The sequence below is a fragment of the Notamacropus eugenii genome, chromosome 5 (genome assembly GCF_028372415.1).
Source record: "Notamacropus eugenii isolate mMacEug1 chromosome 5, mMacEug1.pri_v2, whole genome shotgun sequence".
In the NCBI taxonomy this organism is placed as follows: Eukaryota; Metazoa; Chordata; class Mammalia; order Diprotodontia; family Macropodidae; genus Notamacropus; species Notamacropus eugenii.
Window position 1 is genome coordinate 46,423,728 of NC_092876.1, and position 14,574 is coordinate 46,438,301.

Here is a 14,574-nt window from a genome sequence, read left to right on the forward strand (position 1 = left end):
GCAGAGTACTACTGGTAGGTCTAGAATCTCTACTCCCTACATCCAATGAAAGGTCAGATTGTAATTTGTGTTTGGTCATTGTAGTGTGCATCTGGGACTGGGACCATGGGGAGCTGCTTTGAGAGCCGAGTGGTGGTGGTGTGTGAAAAGATGATGAGTCGTGCCTGCTGGGCAAAGTCCAAGCACCTCATCCATTCGAAGACTTTCCGAGGAATGACCCTCTTGCACCTGGCTGCAGCCCAGGGCTATGCCACTCTGATCCAAACCCTCATCAAATGGCGGTAAGGCTGTGTGTGGCTCACATGGAATATGTTGGGGATGGGGAAAGGGAGGAGCTCATGAAACTTGGCATATAACTGCCTTCCAGAAGTTCCACAAGCAAATAGAAGCCTTTATCTTTTGCTATTCCTTTAATTCTACAGTGTTGGAGAAAACTTGCCCTACAGACACTTTTTAGAGAGATTTTTAATGAATTCTTCCCTGGAAACACTGAACTAGCAAACCAATCCTGAGGCTAACCTCCTCGATTTCCTGTAGGTCACTAGTTATGTACACACACTGCCCAAACCACCAATCCAATGGAATGCCAAGTCTCTTCTTTATTTCCAGATGTTGGATGCCAGTTTTCACTATCGTGAAAAGTTTTGATTTTGCCAGTACTAAACAAATTATGTAATTTGTGGAGTAATTCCTGTTACTTCCTTACAGAACTAAGCATGCTGATAGCATTGATTTGGAACTGGAGGTTGACCCTTTGAATGTGGATCATTTCTCATGCACTCCACTGGTAAGAAAAAAGCTTCACGAATTTCTTAATTACGGCTTTTTCTTAATTCATAAGTGGGAATTGCCTTGTTCCATACTATTACATTTCATTCATATATGGCATTCATTAAAATTATTTTTGATGCTTATATTTCACATAATCCCATTAAGCTCAGCAGCAGAAAAACCAATTCTCAGAAATTTGAGAGCATTCTGGAGCCAGCGCGGGGCATCTGGCCAACCTGTTGGCTAAAAGTAAAACAAGTTTAAGAAAGCTTTCTGAAAAGGTATCCTTCCTGTCACTTTGCCTTTTAGATGTGGGCATGCGCCCTGGGACACCTGGATGCTGCCGTTGTGCTATACAAATGGGACCGCCGAGCTATTTCTATTCCTGACTCACTGGGAAGGCTGCCTCTGTCAATTGCCCGGTCCCGGGGTCACGTGAAATTGGCAGAATGTCTGGAGCAGCTGCAGAGAGATGAGCAGGTTCAGCTCGGACAGACCCCCAGAATCCATTGCCCTCCAAGTGGAGAATCCAATACAGACAGCTGGATAGCCCAATGGCATGGTGAAACCATGACCTCCTCAGAATCACAAAAGGGAATCACTGTTATTGCAAGTACAAATCCAGGTAAAAGAAAAACTGAAATAATCACATCTGCTAGATTCTATTATTAATCATCAGACTTTACAGTGGTTTTTATTCTCTCTTGAAGTTTACTTGAAAAAACAATGTGTGTCCTTCATGTAGATCCACTTCCTTTGCTGACTGCTCATCCCTTTAGCTCCAGGAGCACCAGCTGCTCCCCTTTTATTCCTCCCCCCCAAAAAAATGTACAAAAGATAACAGGAAGTCTATGCACCTGCAGGAAATTCAAGTTTCTCAGAGGAGAATTGTCTAAGTATAGAGTATATCGTTTAAAATGTTTCAATCCTTGGGGTAAGATGTTGAGTACTGACTTTGAGCTTTGTCTCCCGAGTGCTTACTCTGTGGGAGTTCTTGTTCATTCCATTACTGCTCCTGACTGCCCTTTCTGCTTTCCTTACAGAGCTAAGAAGACCTAGGTCTGAGCCCTCTAATTACTATAGCAGTGAGAGCCACAAAGATTATCCTGCTCCCAAAAAGCATAAATTGAACCCTGAGTACTTCCAGCCGAGACAGGAGAAACTGCTCTCCACGGCACTGAGTCTAGAACAACCAAGTATCAGAAAGCAGAGCCCCAGTTCCAAGCAATGTGTCTCTGAGACAATCAGCCCCACTGAAGGAATAAGGGACTATAGCCGGGAAGTCTCCCCTCACACTCCAGAGGCTGCAGGATTCCGAGGCTCTGGAGCTCAGCCTGGAGTCAAGTGGAACTCCAAAGACCTTTACATTGGTGTGTCTGCAGTACAGGTAACAGGAAGCCAGAAGGGAGCCAGCCTAGGCAAGGACCCAGCACCGCCCCGTCTTCGCCCACGAGAACAGATGAGTGTCCTCATGATGGCTGACAGAGAGATGGTAGATGCGGAGTTGTTGTCCTATCGAGACAATGTCGAGAATGAGGCTTGCTTGCAACACATGGATGACTTACAGGTCAGTAATTCTGACAGAGACCTGTTGAGGCAAGGATGCAGGTTCTCATAGGCTAGAAGGGAATCCCAGAACTGGAGAACTGGAAGGGTCCTTGGCAGTCATCCAGTCCCACCCATCCACAAAAGGAATCACCACTCTCAAGTACCTGAATACTGTCTGACCTTGAATAGGAAGGGGACCCCACCTACTTCTCAGGGAGCCACTCCACGTTTGAATAGCTCTAATTGTCTGACACTGAGTCTAAGATTGGCCATTTTGTGACTTTCAATCATTGTCCCTAGTCCTGTTCTCTGGAGCCATATAGAACATACCTAACTTCTTCTCCCTATGCTGTCCCTTGAAACTCTTGGAAGGCAGCCACCTTGCTCCCCACCCTCACCCCCAAGTCTTTTCTTCTCCAGGCTAAACATTCCCAGTTCCTTAGCCAATCCCCACATGACATGCAGGGCCTTTACCATCCTGATCGCCTTCCTCACCAGCTTATCAATACTTCTTAAACCATGGTACCCAAAATTGAACACAGTACTCTAGATGAGGTCTGAGAAGGCCAAAATACAGTTGAATTATCACCTCCCTATTACGTCATTCTATCCCAACCCCACTTTATAGCTGAGGCCCAAATAGGTTAGATGATTTGTCCAAGGTCACAGGTAGCATGTGGCAACCGTGGAATTTGAACTTGGGCCCTCTGACTCTAAATCCAAAACACTCACTCTTTCCTTGATGGAACATCAGTTTCCAAAGGTCATGGGATTTTTTTAGCCAGTAAAGTGTTAAGACATCTTCTAGCATCTGCTTTGGGTCATAGAATAGATTTCATTTTGTTGATCAGATCCTACACATATTTCAGTGAGTCAAATATTGTTAACAGGGTCCAACTGCCACTAAAATCTGGATCTCAGAGATATCCCTCTTTCTCTAAATAAACTCAATACCTCTCATGAGTATACAGTTCTCTTCTACCTTACGCCTGTCCCAGGTAGGTCCCTTTCTGTTCAAAGAAACATCTACCATGGCTGATTTCACAACGGAAAGCACTAGTTACTTTATGGTCATGTGCCTAAGATATGTATCTAAATTAGGAAGCTTTCATTTGTATAAAAGACCTCAGAAGTTTGAATCACCTTCCTAGCACAGGCATCATTTCTAGCCACTGTAAAAGGAGGAAGGTCTAGTTACATACTAGAAGAATACTGGCTCCAAACTGTCAAGGCTAAAATACAAAACTGTGGCCCCAGTGATGACTCCTTCCTTGATCACAGGCATACTGGGAATCCTTTGGTATATAAAATATGCTTTTATGGATCCATGGAAAGTGAACTGAAATTAACCCACAATTGGATAATTTTCTAAGGTTTTCCAAATTTCAGTGCATTTCAGACTTTAACTCTAATGTTGTTTAGAGATACTTTAAGTAAGGTGAGTAAAACAACTCCAATTCAAAGTTAACAAAGCTTTTTGGTGAGGTCCTGTGGGAGGATTGTATCCTTTTGTGCTCCATAAAATATTAGTCACTTCACTCAAATCCACTCAACGTTTTGGACCTGTTTTGCTGCTCAAGTTATTTTCTTCCTCTTAATGGCAGTCTTACAGTCTCTTGTGTGTCTATTAGGAAGAATGATGCTCTCTACGTACAAACGAATGGTTATCTGATTTGCCAAGCACCCTGACTTCTTTGGGCGAGAGGTGCTATATAAATTCATGGTAATGTCATGCCATTGTTGTTAGTTCCAGGGAGTATACTTTCAGGCTGGAGGTAATGGGGTACGAGGCTATTAAATAAAGCTTCCATAGCTAGAGGATGTCATTACCTTACTCGTGTTACACCACACCTCACTATAATGCTACTGGTACTGAAAAAGACTTTGAAATACAAAGTTGTGAATTTTCTGACTATGGAAAAGTTTATTTCAGAAACTTCTTTTAAATCCTGGATCATTCATTCTGCACCTAATGAAGCTTCTTTCCCTCTTCTAGACCCCAATCAAAGTAGCTTGGGCCTACATTCTCATGATGCATGACTTCCAAGTGACAGTGGACAGTGGCAGTCAGAAGACTTTTTATTTTTTAACATTTTAATATTTACATTTTTCTGTGTATTCATCTAAGAAGTCTAGAACATTTTGAACTGATTTTCATTAGACTTACTAAAAATCATGACAAATGAATTAGAACTTCCATTTAAACTCTCCATCTGTAGCAAAATTTATCAGATCAAAATGCCTGAGAAATCCAAAGGGTACTGAGAGGCTGTAGTGCCACCATTTAAGACAAGAAGACATTAGCAGTCTAAGAACTAACCCATTAAAGCTGCTAATAAGCTCTGTGACCTTTTCTATTTTTTAAGTCCAAGGACACTTTGAAGAGAAAAAGAAAACAGCACCCAAGCCAGTGCAGACCTGCAGTTCAGTGTAATTAAGGGAGATAAGTTGTACTATTCTATCTGAATAATCGGAATAAACCAAGTGAATATGTTGGCATCTATAAAATATACAGATTCTCAAGGAAGGGGTGTGGAGTTTAGTTGCAGATGATCAAGAATTTCTGAACTATATCTCTGAATGTTCCTGAAGACAAACACTTAACAACCTAAAGAAGTGGACGTTGCATGTATCTTTTCTGACCTTCATAAGCAGGTCAGCTACAGACCTTCAGAACCATCAAAGAACTACATTTTGTAGAAAAATTTAATAGCATATGAACTTTCGGACAAAACTTCATATTCTTATGTCATTTGACTAAAATAAGGTTGGAAAATTTTGTTGGAAAACTAAAAGAATGCTTTGTTTTGGTTTTTTTTTTTTTAATTAGGAGCTCTTCACAAAATATTTTTTATTCAGTCTGGCTTCAACAAATCTTTATAGCTTTTTTGTCCCACTATTCTTCATGCACCTTCTACTCCAGCCAAGTTAGACTACTCACTATGTTTGGAACATCCTTCACGTTTTCCTTTCTCTGTGCCTTTACTTCCACTCTTCTCTCTGCACAGCGTGAATTCCCTTCTACTCCCTCATTTTTGCATGTTTAAATTCTACCTGTCCTCAAATGTCCCAGATCCATACTGCCTTGTCAATATGCAGTCCCTGATGCCCTCAATGACTTTCTCTAAACTCACCGTAGCCCTTTGTTTGTACCCCTCATGTCACTTACCAGATTCAACCTTGTGTTATCGTTATTTGTGTAAATGACATTTCTATTAGATGTCAAACTCTTATTCACCTTTGTTTCATCCTCAGTACCCAATAGGGTACTTATATCAACTATCTAGACGAATGAATCAATGAAATCATTTCAATTGTATTACCTTTTGCAGTTAATGATTCCATGGGGTTAGAGAAAGTGGCATAATCTATTAGTTTTTGTTGTTGTTCAGTTGTGTTTGACTCTTCATAATCCCATTGGGGGTTTTCTTGGCAATTTCTTAGTTTTCTTGGGGTAGCTTGGCAGTTTCTTCTCCAGTTCATTTTACAGATAAAGAAACTGAAGCAAACAAGATAAGTGACTTTCTAAGATCACACAGTAAGTGTCTGAGGCTGAATTTGAACTCAAGAATATCCACTTTACCACCTAGCTGCCCCCATAATCTACTAGGCACCTAGGCAAGGCAGTGAATAAAGTGCTGGGCCTAGAGTCAGGAGGACCTAGTTCAAATACAGCCTTAGACACTTACTTAATGGATGACCAAAGGCAAGTCACTTGCATCAGTTTCCTTTGCATCAGTTTCCTCAACTGTAAAATGGGGGTAATACATAACAACTACTTCCCAAGATTGGTCTGAGGCTCAAATGAGACAATAATTATTAAGTGCTTAGGACAGTGGTAACACATAGTAAACACTTAATAAATGTTTGTTTCTTTCCTATGAGTCAATATCACAAGAAATTAAGAACTTTACATTGCTAGATATAATCATTTCCTCGGCTATCTGGGTGTTCATTCTTTTTCAGAAGTTCTCATTTTGTTAAGTCAATATATCAAGGCCCTGTGGTTTCACTCTTGTAGGAATTTCTTCAACCTAAACCTTAACTGAGTCTCAGGAAGTTGCCAAAGGCTCAGGAAGTTAAATGATTTGCCCATGATCACACATTTCCTATGTGCTGGAAGGGGGATTTTAACTTGTTTCATGACTTCAGGTTCCACATTCTTTTCAACATCCCACTCTGCCACTTCCTTATATTGATATTTTTTTGTAAATTAAACAAAAGTAGCTTCTTCAGAGATGACTAAAGAATCATCAGCATCTTCCAGAGATTTCATTTTGTCTTTAACAAAATATTCATCAGCCTGCAAGAAACTGCGAGGATTAAATTTTTTTGGTAGTTGTGAAACAAACATAGTAGTTAACAACTATAGATTGAAAAGTTTCTAATTGTAGCTTCCTAAGAAAAGGAAAGGAAGAAGTGACAGACACTAAAAATTTCCTTTTTTGAGTCAACCACTAGATTAATATTACTAGCAGGTATTTTCTAACATGCCCAATCTGATTCAGATTAAGGAACTTTACAGGATAAATTTGTCCATGTTATTAAGCCCTTATTGGTTGATTCTGAGGAGAGAAGTGCAAGAGTTCTTAGAGAAAGACCTTTTCTCCAAGATGGAAACCTAGAGATGGGAATTTAATTAGAGATTATGAACTGAAACCTATAATCTGCACATTCAAAATAATGCTGTATAATCCTTATAAAATGATTATATAATCATAGGACTAGAAAGATGGAAAAGGCGTTACAAGTTGAATCACTGAATTGAGATGTCAGACCCTTCTTTTCTTCTTCCAAGGTGAATATGATGACCTTGGCAGAACACATTATTGAGGCAACACCTGACCGGATCAAGCGAGAGAATTTCGTGCCCTTGGAGCCCACAGCAGCGGAGAGGACAGATGCTGCTGCCATTAGCAGCACAATGAGCTGGCTGGCCAGTTACCTTGCTGATGTCGATCATCTACCAAGTGCTGCACAGATCAGGTTAGTGAAAGTCCCCAAATAATAAACATTCAACAAATTCATATAATTTTTTTGGAGGGGGGAAGGCAAGGCAATTGGAGCTAAGTGACTTGCCCAAGGTCACACAGCTAGTGAGTGTGTCAAATACCTGAGGCTGGATTTGAACTCAGGTACTCCTGACTCCAAGGCCAGTGGTCTACTCACTGCGCCACCTAGCTGCCCCCAAATTCATATATTTAAATGTTGGCAGGATAGTTTGTTGGGACAGCTTCTATCCGCTGTCTTGATTCTACATATTGGGGGGAAAGGGGCAAAAATGATATTGGAACAAATTCCAAGAGCATTTAAGATGTTAGGGGCCCTTCTTCCAGGCTCAGCTCCAGTTCCACCCACTTCCTGAAAGAAGTCTTGCCCAAATATTCCATCTCACATAGATCACTCCCTTCCCATGGGACGCCCAGAAGTCCTGTCCCGTGTGACCATAGACAAATCACTTAACTCTGTGTGCTCAGGCTATGCTTTTTAAGTTACAGACAAATGGCCTAGCTACAGTCGTAAAGCAAGTTTCCACACTGGGAGTTTCCTGCACCCATGAAATCACAGGTTGGGCCCCCACCCTTAAGCCCTAATAATACCATATAACTAACTTTGACACTTGATTTTCTTCATATGCATATCTTTCTGCTCAACTCAACTGTAAGCTTCTTGAGGGCAAGGGCTATGTTTTATGTGTGTGTGTATCTATCACACACATTACACAGAGTCCAGCACATAATGCATGCTCAGTACATATTTGTTGAATCCAATTGCAAAACAGTTAAAAATCCAGGTATGTACTTAGCCATTAAACTATCCTACTGCAGAAAGTTAAGTATATTTTTAAGTCTACAATATTTTTACATTCTTCATGTAATTTTGAAAAATAAAATTATTTCTTTCAAATACTATCTTTTCCATTAAAATTTAGTTAACAAGGTCACAAATAACTCCCATAAATCATTACATTAATCTGCTACCCTGGCTATCTTTTTTTTCAGAACTCTATATAATGAGCCCCTGACCCCTTCTTCTAACACCAGCTTGAGCCCTGTAGGCTCACCAAACAGTGAAATGGCATTTGAGAAACCAAGCCTTCCCTCAGCGGCAGACTGGTCTGAATTCCTGAGTGCATCCAACAGTGAAAAGGTAGAAAATGAGTTTGCTCAGTTAACTCTGTCTGATCACGAACAGAGGGAACTCTATGAAGCTGCCAAGCTTGTCCAGACAGCTTTCAGAAAATACAAGGTAAGAGTCTTCAGTCAGCTGATAACATCAGTTCAGGCGTTCTCTCTAGCAATGCAGTTAATGACCCCTAACGCGCCTCCCCTTCTCTGCAACTCTTGTTCATTTCCTCCCATAAGTTTGGCAGAAGGGAGCCACCTAATGTGTGGGTGGTCTTCCTTGATTTCTTCTAATACTGAAAGGGTGCCAGTGCAGCACCCTGGCTGTCCCTCGTCATCCTTCTTCCCCTTCACATAATCAGTCCATCTTCTCTTGCTGTCATACAATTCCTTGATGATGCTTTACTCCTGTTTTTCATTGGCATTATGTTGCAGCCTGTTCATGCCAACAGTGTACTTCTCCACGGTCTTCTGTGTGATCAACTCATTTCTAGTCATTCAGTGATTTTTATTCCATGTTTTGCTGCTATAGAGACATGAAAACTAATTATCAAACTAAAAAAATAAATTCATTAAGGTCATCAAGGTTAAGGGGAATCAAAACAAGCATTTACTTTTGTGCATCCTTTCTTAAATGAAAGAAATATTGCTTTTTTTTTCTTCTCTAACTCTTAGAAAGTCATATTTTTAGATCTGTGGTATAAAAATCTTTAACTGTCATTGACCTTAATCACAGAGGAAAAGTTGCCATAGCATCCCCATTGTTTTGTCTGCTGTTAACAATAACAGACACATACTAACTGATGATCGTGTGCCATATATAAATGATTAAATACTCCCAACGCATCGAGAAAGGGAGTGACCAGCCACCCTATGAGGATTCACTAAAGAACAAAGGCTATTTAGCCTAGAGAAGAAAAGACGTATGGGGGACATTAGATAGAGTGTCTCATGTAGCTAGGTGGCTCAATGGATAGCATACTAGGCCTGGAGTCAGGAAGATCTGAGTTCAAATCTGGATTCAGACACTCACTAACTGTGTGACACTGAGCCAGTCACTTAATCTCTGTATGCCTTAATCCACTGGAGAAGGAAACAGCAAGCCACTCCATTATGTTTGCCACATAAACCCACACAGAGTCACAAAGGGTCAGACACAACTGAACAACAACTGATATGACTAAACAATAATAGTTACATGGATTCAGAACTGGTTAAGTGGCAAGTTTCAAAGAGTAATTACTAATGATTAAATGTCAATGTGTCAAAAGGTCTCTAGTGGAATGCCTCAGGGATCTGTACTTGGCCCTATGTTATTTAACTATGTGTGTATCAATAATTTGATAAAGACATAGATGGCACAGTCATCAAATCTGTAGATGATGCAAAACTAAATGGGATAGCTTGTTAGCTGAATGACAATTATGATACAAAAAGATAGTCTAAAACATTAGGTTGAATCTAATGACATTTAATAAGAATAAGTATAAAGTCCTACACTTGTGTTCAAAAACTTAACCCCACAAGTAAAGAATGTGGAAGGCATGGTTATAGAACAATTTATCTGAAAAAGATATAAGGCAGTAGACTGCGACGCAATATGAGTTAGCACTTTAATGTGACACCCAGAGAAAGTTAATTCAGTCTTGGGCTACATTAGGAGAAGCTTAGCTTTCAAGAAGGAGTTGATAACCTCTCTGTACTGTGCCCTAGTCAGATGACATCTGGAGTATTGAATTGGGGGCACCACAGTAAAAAAAAGTCATTGACAATGTAGAGGAGGACAGAGGAAGCCAACTAGGAAGTGGAAAGGTCTTGAGTCTAGATCATAAGAGAATAGGTTGAAGGAGCTGGGAATATTTAGACTAGGGGAAAGGAGACACAGGAGCGGCGCCATAGTTGTCTTCAGGTATCTGAACAACTGCCATGTGAAAGAGAGATTAGATTTGTGCTGCTTGGCCTAGGGGAGCAGAACCAGGAGCAATGGATGGGAAGGGCAAAGACACAAATTTGGACTTGAAGTCAGCAAAATTAGTGCTGTCCAGATGTAGAATGGGGTACCTCAAATGGTGGTGGATTCCACTTCCATGGAGGCCCTTAAACAATGGTAGCTGGCTATCAGCTATGCTATGGTAAAGTTTCATTTCATGTATAGATAGGAACAGAGGCTCACTGAGATATCTTCCAGCTCTCAGACTCTGTGGCACATTCCTTATCTTCAAAGATTTTAAGATCTGTCATGTGGAAGGATTAGAACTTGTTGCTTATTACTCATCCCCAGCAGGCAGAAACAGAAGGAATGAGCAGAAGTTACAAAGAGGCAGATTTAGGCTTGGTTTTCCTTATTTATGTTTAGAATGAATTGTCTAAACATTCAGTAACCCAGGATCTAAGTTTATACTGAGGTTTAATTAGTTTGAGTAGCAGTCTTACGTAATTTTCAGGAGACTGTAAAGCTGACATTTCTAGACACATTTTTTTCTATTCAAGTGAATGAAGTCATTGCTATTTCCTTCTCTTCTCCGTATATTTTAGGGTCGTCCCTTACAGGAACAGCAGGAAGTTGCTGCTGCTGTCATTCAACGTTGTTACAGAAAATACAAACAGGTAAACAAGCTTTGCCTCATAAAAGGAAATAACACACCAGGTTCCTAAGGATTCATGTGTGACTTGGCAAACCAGCACTATTTCCAAGGCTTATAAAAGATATTTTCTTTGGATTGTCTTGATAAATAGCAAGGGAGAAATATCTGAAAGAAATGAAAATGATCCATCTCTAGACAGACTCTTATGTCTTAAAAGGATTTTAATCCAAATTTATCATCCTTTTAAAATAAAATCACCTCCTTGACACATAAGCTTGTAACTAAAAAACTGTATAATTTCATTTGAAGCAACAGAGAGGTACTTATATTTTAATTTTGCTTAAAAACTCTCTTTAATTAAATAATCCTATGCAACACCACACAAAGCAAATAACTGCCGTACTATCAAACAATTCTGAGCTCTGATTCATGTGTTTAAAAAAATGCATCCTCAGCTTCTCCGTTAAATATAGAGGTTAATAATGTCTGCTACTCTATAACAGCCTCACAAGAACGGACTGATGACCAAAAAAAACTTAAATTGTCTTCACTCATTTCCTTAGACAGAAGATGCAAGATGAGTATTAAATAATATGGATTTTTAAAATTCAACTTCCAAGCCATGTAGGGTAATGATCCTGTTATTATGAAACATCCTTCCAAAGTAAAACTCCCTTTCAACTCTAACTGCATCATGCCTTCCCCAAAGAAAGGCCACCCTAAGTTAAACTGTATACAAAGTCCAGTTTTAGTTTCTCCAAGTCAATCGATCCATCCTTGTTCTAAAGCACTTGAATTTCTATTGTCAAGGACCTTTTGCCTAAAAATAGCCACAAGAAAATGGAATAGAGTACCAGCTCTAACTGCTTGTGGTTTCATTTGATGAGCTACTGGATTATATTGAATTCCTCAAATGAATCAAGTGACGGTTAAGACTGAATAATATTCATAATAATAACACACACTGAATACTATACATAATATGCATAATACTTTAATTGAATATTATATACATAACACAATACATATTTTTATATATAATAATACTATGAATCATAGCCACTATCATCTTATCCATAAACCTTTGGATCTTCTCTATTAATTTGTTTTTTACCACCCTTCCTGTAAGGTAAACAAAACCTGAATGGAGACCTTCTTCATATTCCAAAATACAAACACAGTAATCCAAAATGAATGTTCCAACTCAGTCTGAGATAATGCATTCTAGTCAAGAAAAGTGGTTACTACAGGCACTCAACTCTGAGATCAGGGAATTTCCATTGCCAAATACCTGAAGACCCGAAAATGGACAGCCAGGAAATACATCAGCTTTTGCTCAAAAAAACTGTGTTCCTTTTCCAGCTTTCTACAACATTCCTAAAAGATGGTATATTTAGCCATACTTAACTTCTTTCCCAAACAGAAAAGACACCCTCCCTGTGTAATCAATTAGTGTTCTTTAAACTGTTAAGGCATCTATTAAACCAAAAGAAGCCAGTTAACTCTATATCACATGAGCCATAATTTAGTTTTAACTTGTCCCTGAGAAATGATACAAGAGCCTGGATTATCTAAAATCCATACCAAATTTTTTTAGCTACAAACTTAATGCTTTTTAATTTTAAATTTGCCTTTTAAACTACTCTGTGATCTTAAAGCACATAGTATCTGTTGAATTGTATAAACCTCAAACCTTTTATTATTAGCTAGGTAGTTTGAAATACAAAAACATTTCTGAGTTATGATTCTAAGTCCTTGTGAAATTCAATATATTTAGTGGACAAAAGAGTATTTTATAGGTCTGTGTTTTAGGCAGATTTTTCCTTTATTTCTAGAAAAAGAAAATTCTAAGCTTTATAACAAATCTACATAGAAACTCTTGGTTTTATGCTGTCTTGTTATGAACCGTGGCTTCACTTTCCAATAGGAGCTATTTTAGCCTCATGTCCTAGGGCCAAGACTTTATTAGAAGGAGAAAAAAACTCTCCAGGCAACACCCAGCTGAGTTCATGATCCCAGGCAATGAAGGCTTATTGTGTAAACGCTGACACCACAGTACCTGTAGTTCAGCAGCACGGAAGCTGCATTCTTTCTTGTGTTGCAGGTGGGTTCCCCAGCATAGAGCAGCTGACACTCACAAACCAGAGCTGGACATCTGGAATGACATCAAAAGCATTTATTTTAAAATATAAACTTTTTTGGATACTCTCCCCACCCCGCCAAAAAAGATGCTCTAAAAAAATTGCTACAACCTTAGACATTAATATGGTCAGGTTAAATTAATTTTTATTGGTAGCTTTATTGGTTCTGTTTTTTTCTTTATAATTCACCAATCTAACATTAATCTTGTATTTTCTGTTTCTCCCCCAAGCTGACATGGATAGCCTTGAAGGTAACGAATAAACACAAATAACGCTTCCAACCATTCCACCAGAGTCAAAAATTTCACACTCATTATCAGCCACAGACAAAGTAGTTCCTTAGATGAACTAAGAGAGCAGCATCCAATAGCAGTGAGGACCATGTAGTGTGGTCATACCACCTCATATCAGGGACACCTACAACAGTGAACAACTGGAATGTTCACTGAGTTGGAGTGATTTTTTATTTAATTGAGAGGGGTTGGGGGAGGTTTTATGAGCCAGTCTCAGGTATTATCTACAAGGTGAGCCACCATTAGCTAAATACCTTAATGGGCCCTTATGGTTCTGAAAATACAAAGTACACAGGGCAAAGTGTGGTATGAATAACATAAACTCTAGAGTATAAAGTGGTCTTCACTAAAAGAGGCTGGAACAAGGAAAGTATACCATAGGTTATAGCTAGAGTTGGAAAAGATCCTCTTGAAATAGTTTCCTCTCAAACATTTCTTCAAAAAAAGTTTCCTTCTTCCATTTCACCTCATAATTCCAGAAGGAGTCTAACTGCAGGATATAAATTTATTTTCCTTTCAGTGGCAAAGTGCATTCTGACAGGAAGGGGGCATTTTCATGACCTTTCTGCAGAGGCCCTTTTTGGCAAAACAGATATTTGGATTTGGCTTTCTTAAAAGACTGGGAACTCTGGAACGTCCTGAGCTGGATATTCAAGAGAAGAAAACCCCAGTCCTGGGATGTCCTAGCCTTTTCTTTTGAGGACACATAGTAGGCAGGGTGGAAAAAAGCCAGTGTTTGGCTCCTATGCTGGATTCCTATGGCCCCATCCTCGATGATTATCTCCCAGGCTGTCCTGCCTTATTGCTTCACCATCATCTTGCTATTTGGGGTATTAATAATTGCAGGTGAAAACAGTTTTATTGAAGGTGTCAGCGTTTCATGATAATCCTTGTATTTGGGAACTTGTGACTCAGCCAATAAAGTTCCTTATGGATAGAGAATTCGAAACAAGGTGTTGATTACAAAGCAGATTGTGTGTTTTGTCACATGGGAGGCACATGAGAAAGGTTAGTTTAAATTCTACAAAAGTGATTTATAAATATTCTCATCCAACATCCAGAATTTTTCAAAATGTCATATTTTTTTTAAATTTGTAAGTATTTAAACCTG

The 14,574-nt window shown here is 39.3% G+C and overlaps 1 protein-coding gene and 1 long non-coding RNA gene across 5 annotated transcripts in view; one reads left to right on the top strand and one right to left on the bottom strand.

Moving 5' to 3' along the window:
* LOC140504140 (calmodulin-binding transcription activator 1-like) overlaps positions 1-14,574 on the top strand; it is a 1,000,289-nt gene that overhangs the window by 968,537 nt on the left and 17,178 nt on the right. For all 4 annotated transcript variants that reach the window (XM_072608745.1, XM_072608742.1, XM_072608743.1 and 1 more), the window contains 7 exons: positions 85-281; positions 709-787; positions 1,081-1,396; positions 1,815-2,338; positions 7,118-7,305; positions 8,322-8,568; positions 10,980-11,051. In XM_072608745.1, coding sequence (XP_072464846.1) covers positions 85-281; positions 709-787; positions 1,081-1,396; positions 1,815-2,338; positions 7,118-7,305; positions 8,322-8,568; positions 10,980-11,051 — 1,623 coding nt within the window. The remainder of the gene's footprint in view (positions 1-84; positions 282-708; positions 788-1,080; positions 1,397-1,814; positions 2,339-7,117; positions 7,306-8,321; positions 8,569-10,979; positions 11,052-14,574) is intronic.
* The window catches only part of LOC140504142 (uncharacterized), a 143,178-nt gene that overhangs the window by 118,341 nt on the left and 10,263 nt on the right, over positions 1-14,574 (bottom strand). Inside the window, exon 2 of the long non-coding RNA XR_011966974.1 lies at positions 13,089-13,184. This is a non-coding gene — a long non-coding RNA (uncharacterized lncRNA). The remainder of the gene's footprint in view (positions 1-13,088; positions 13,185-14,574) is intronic.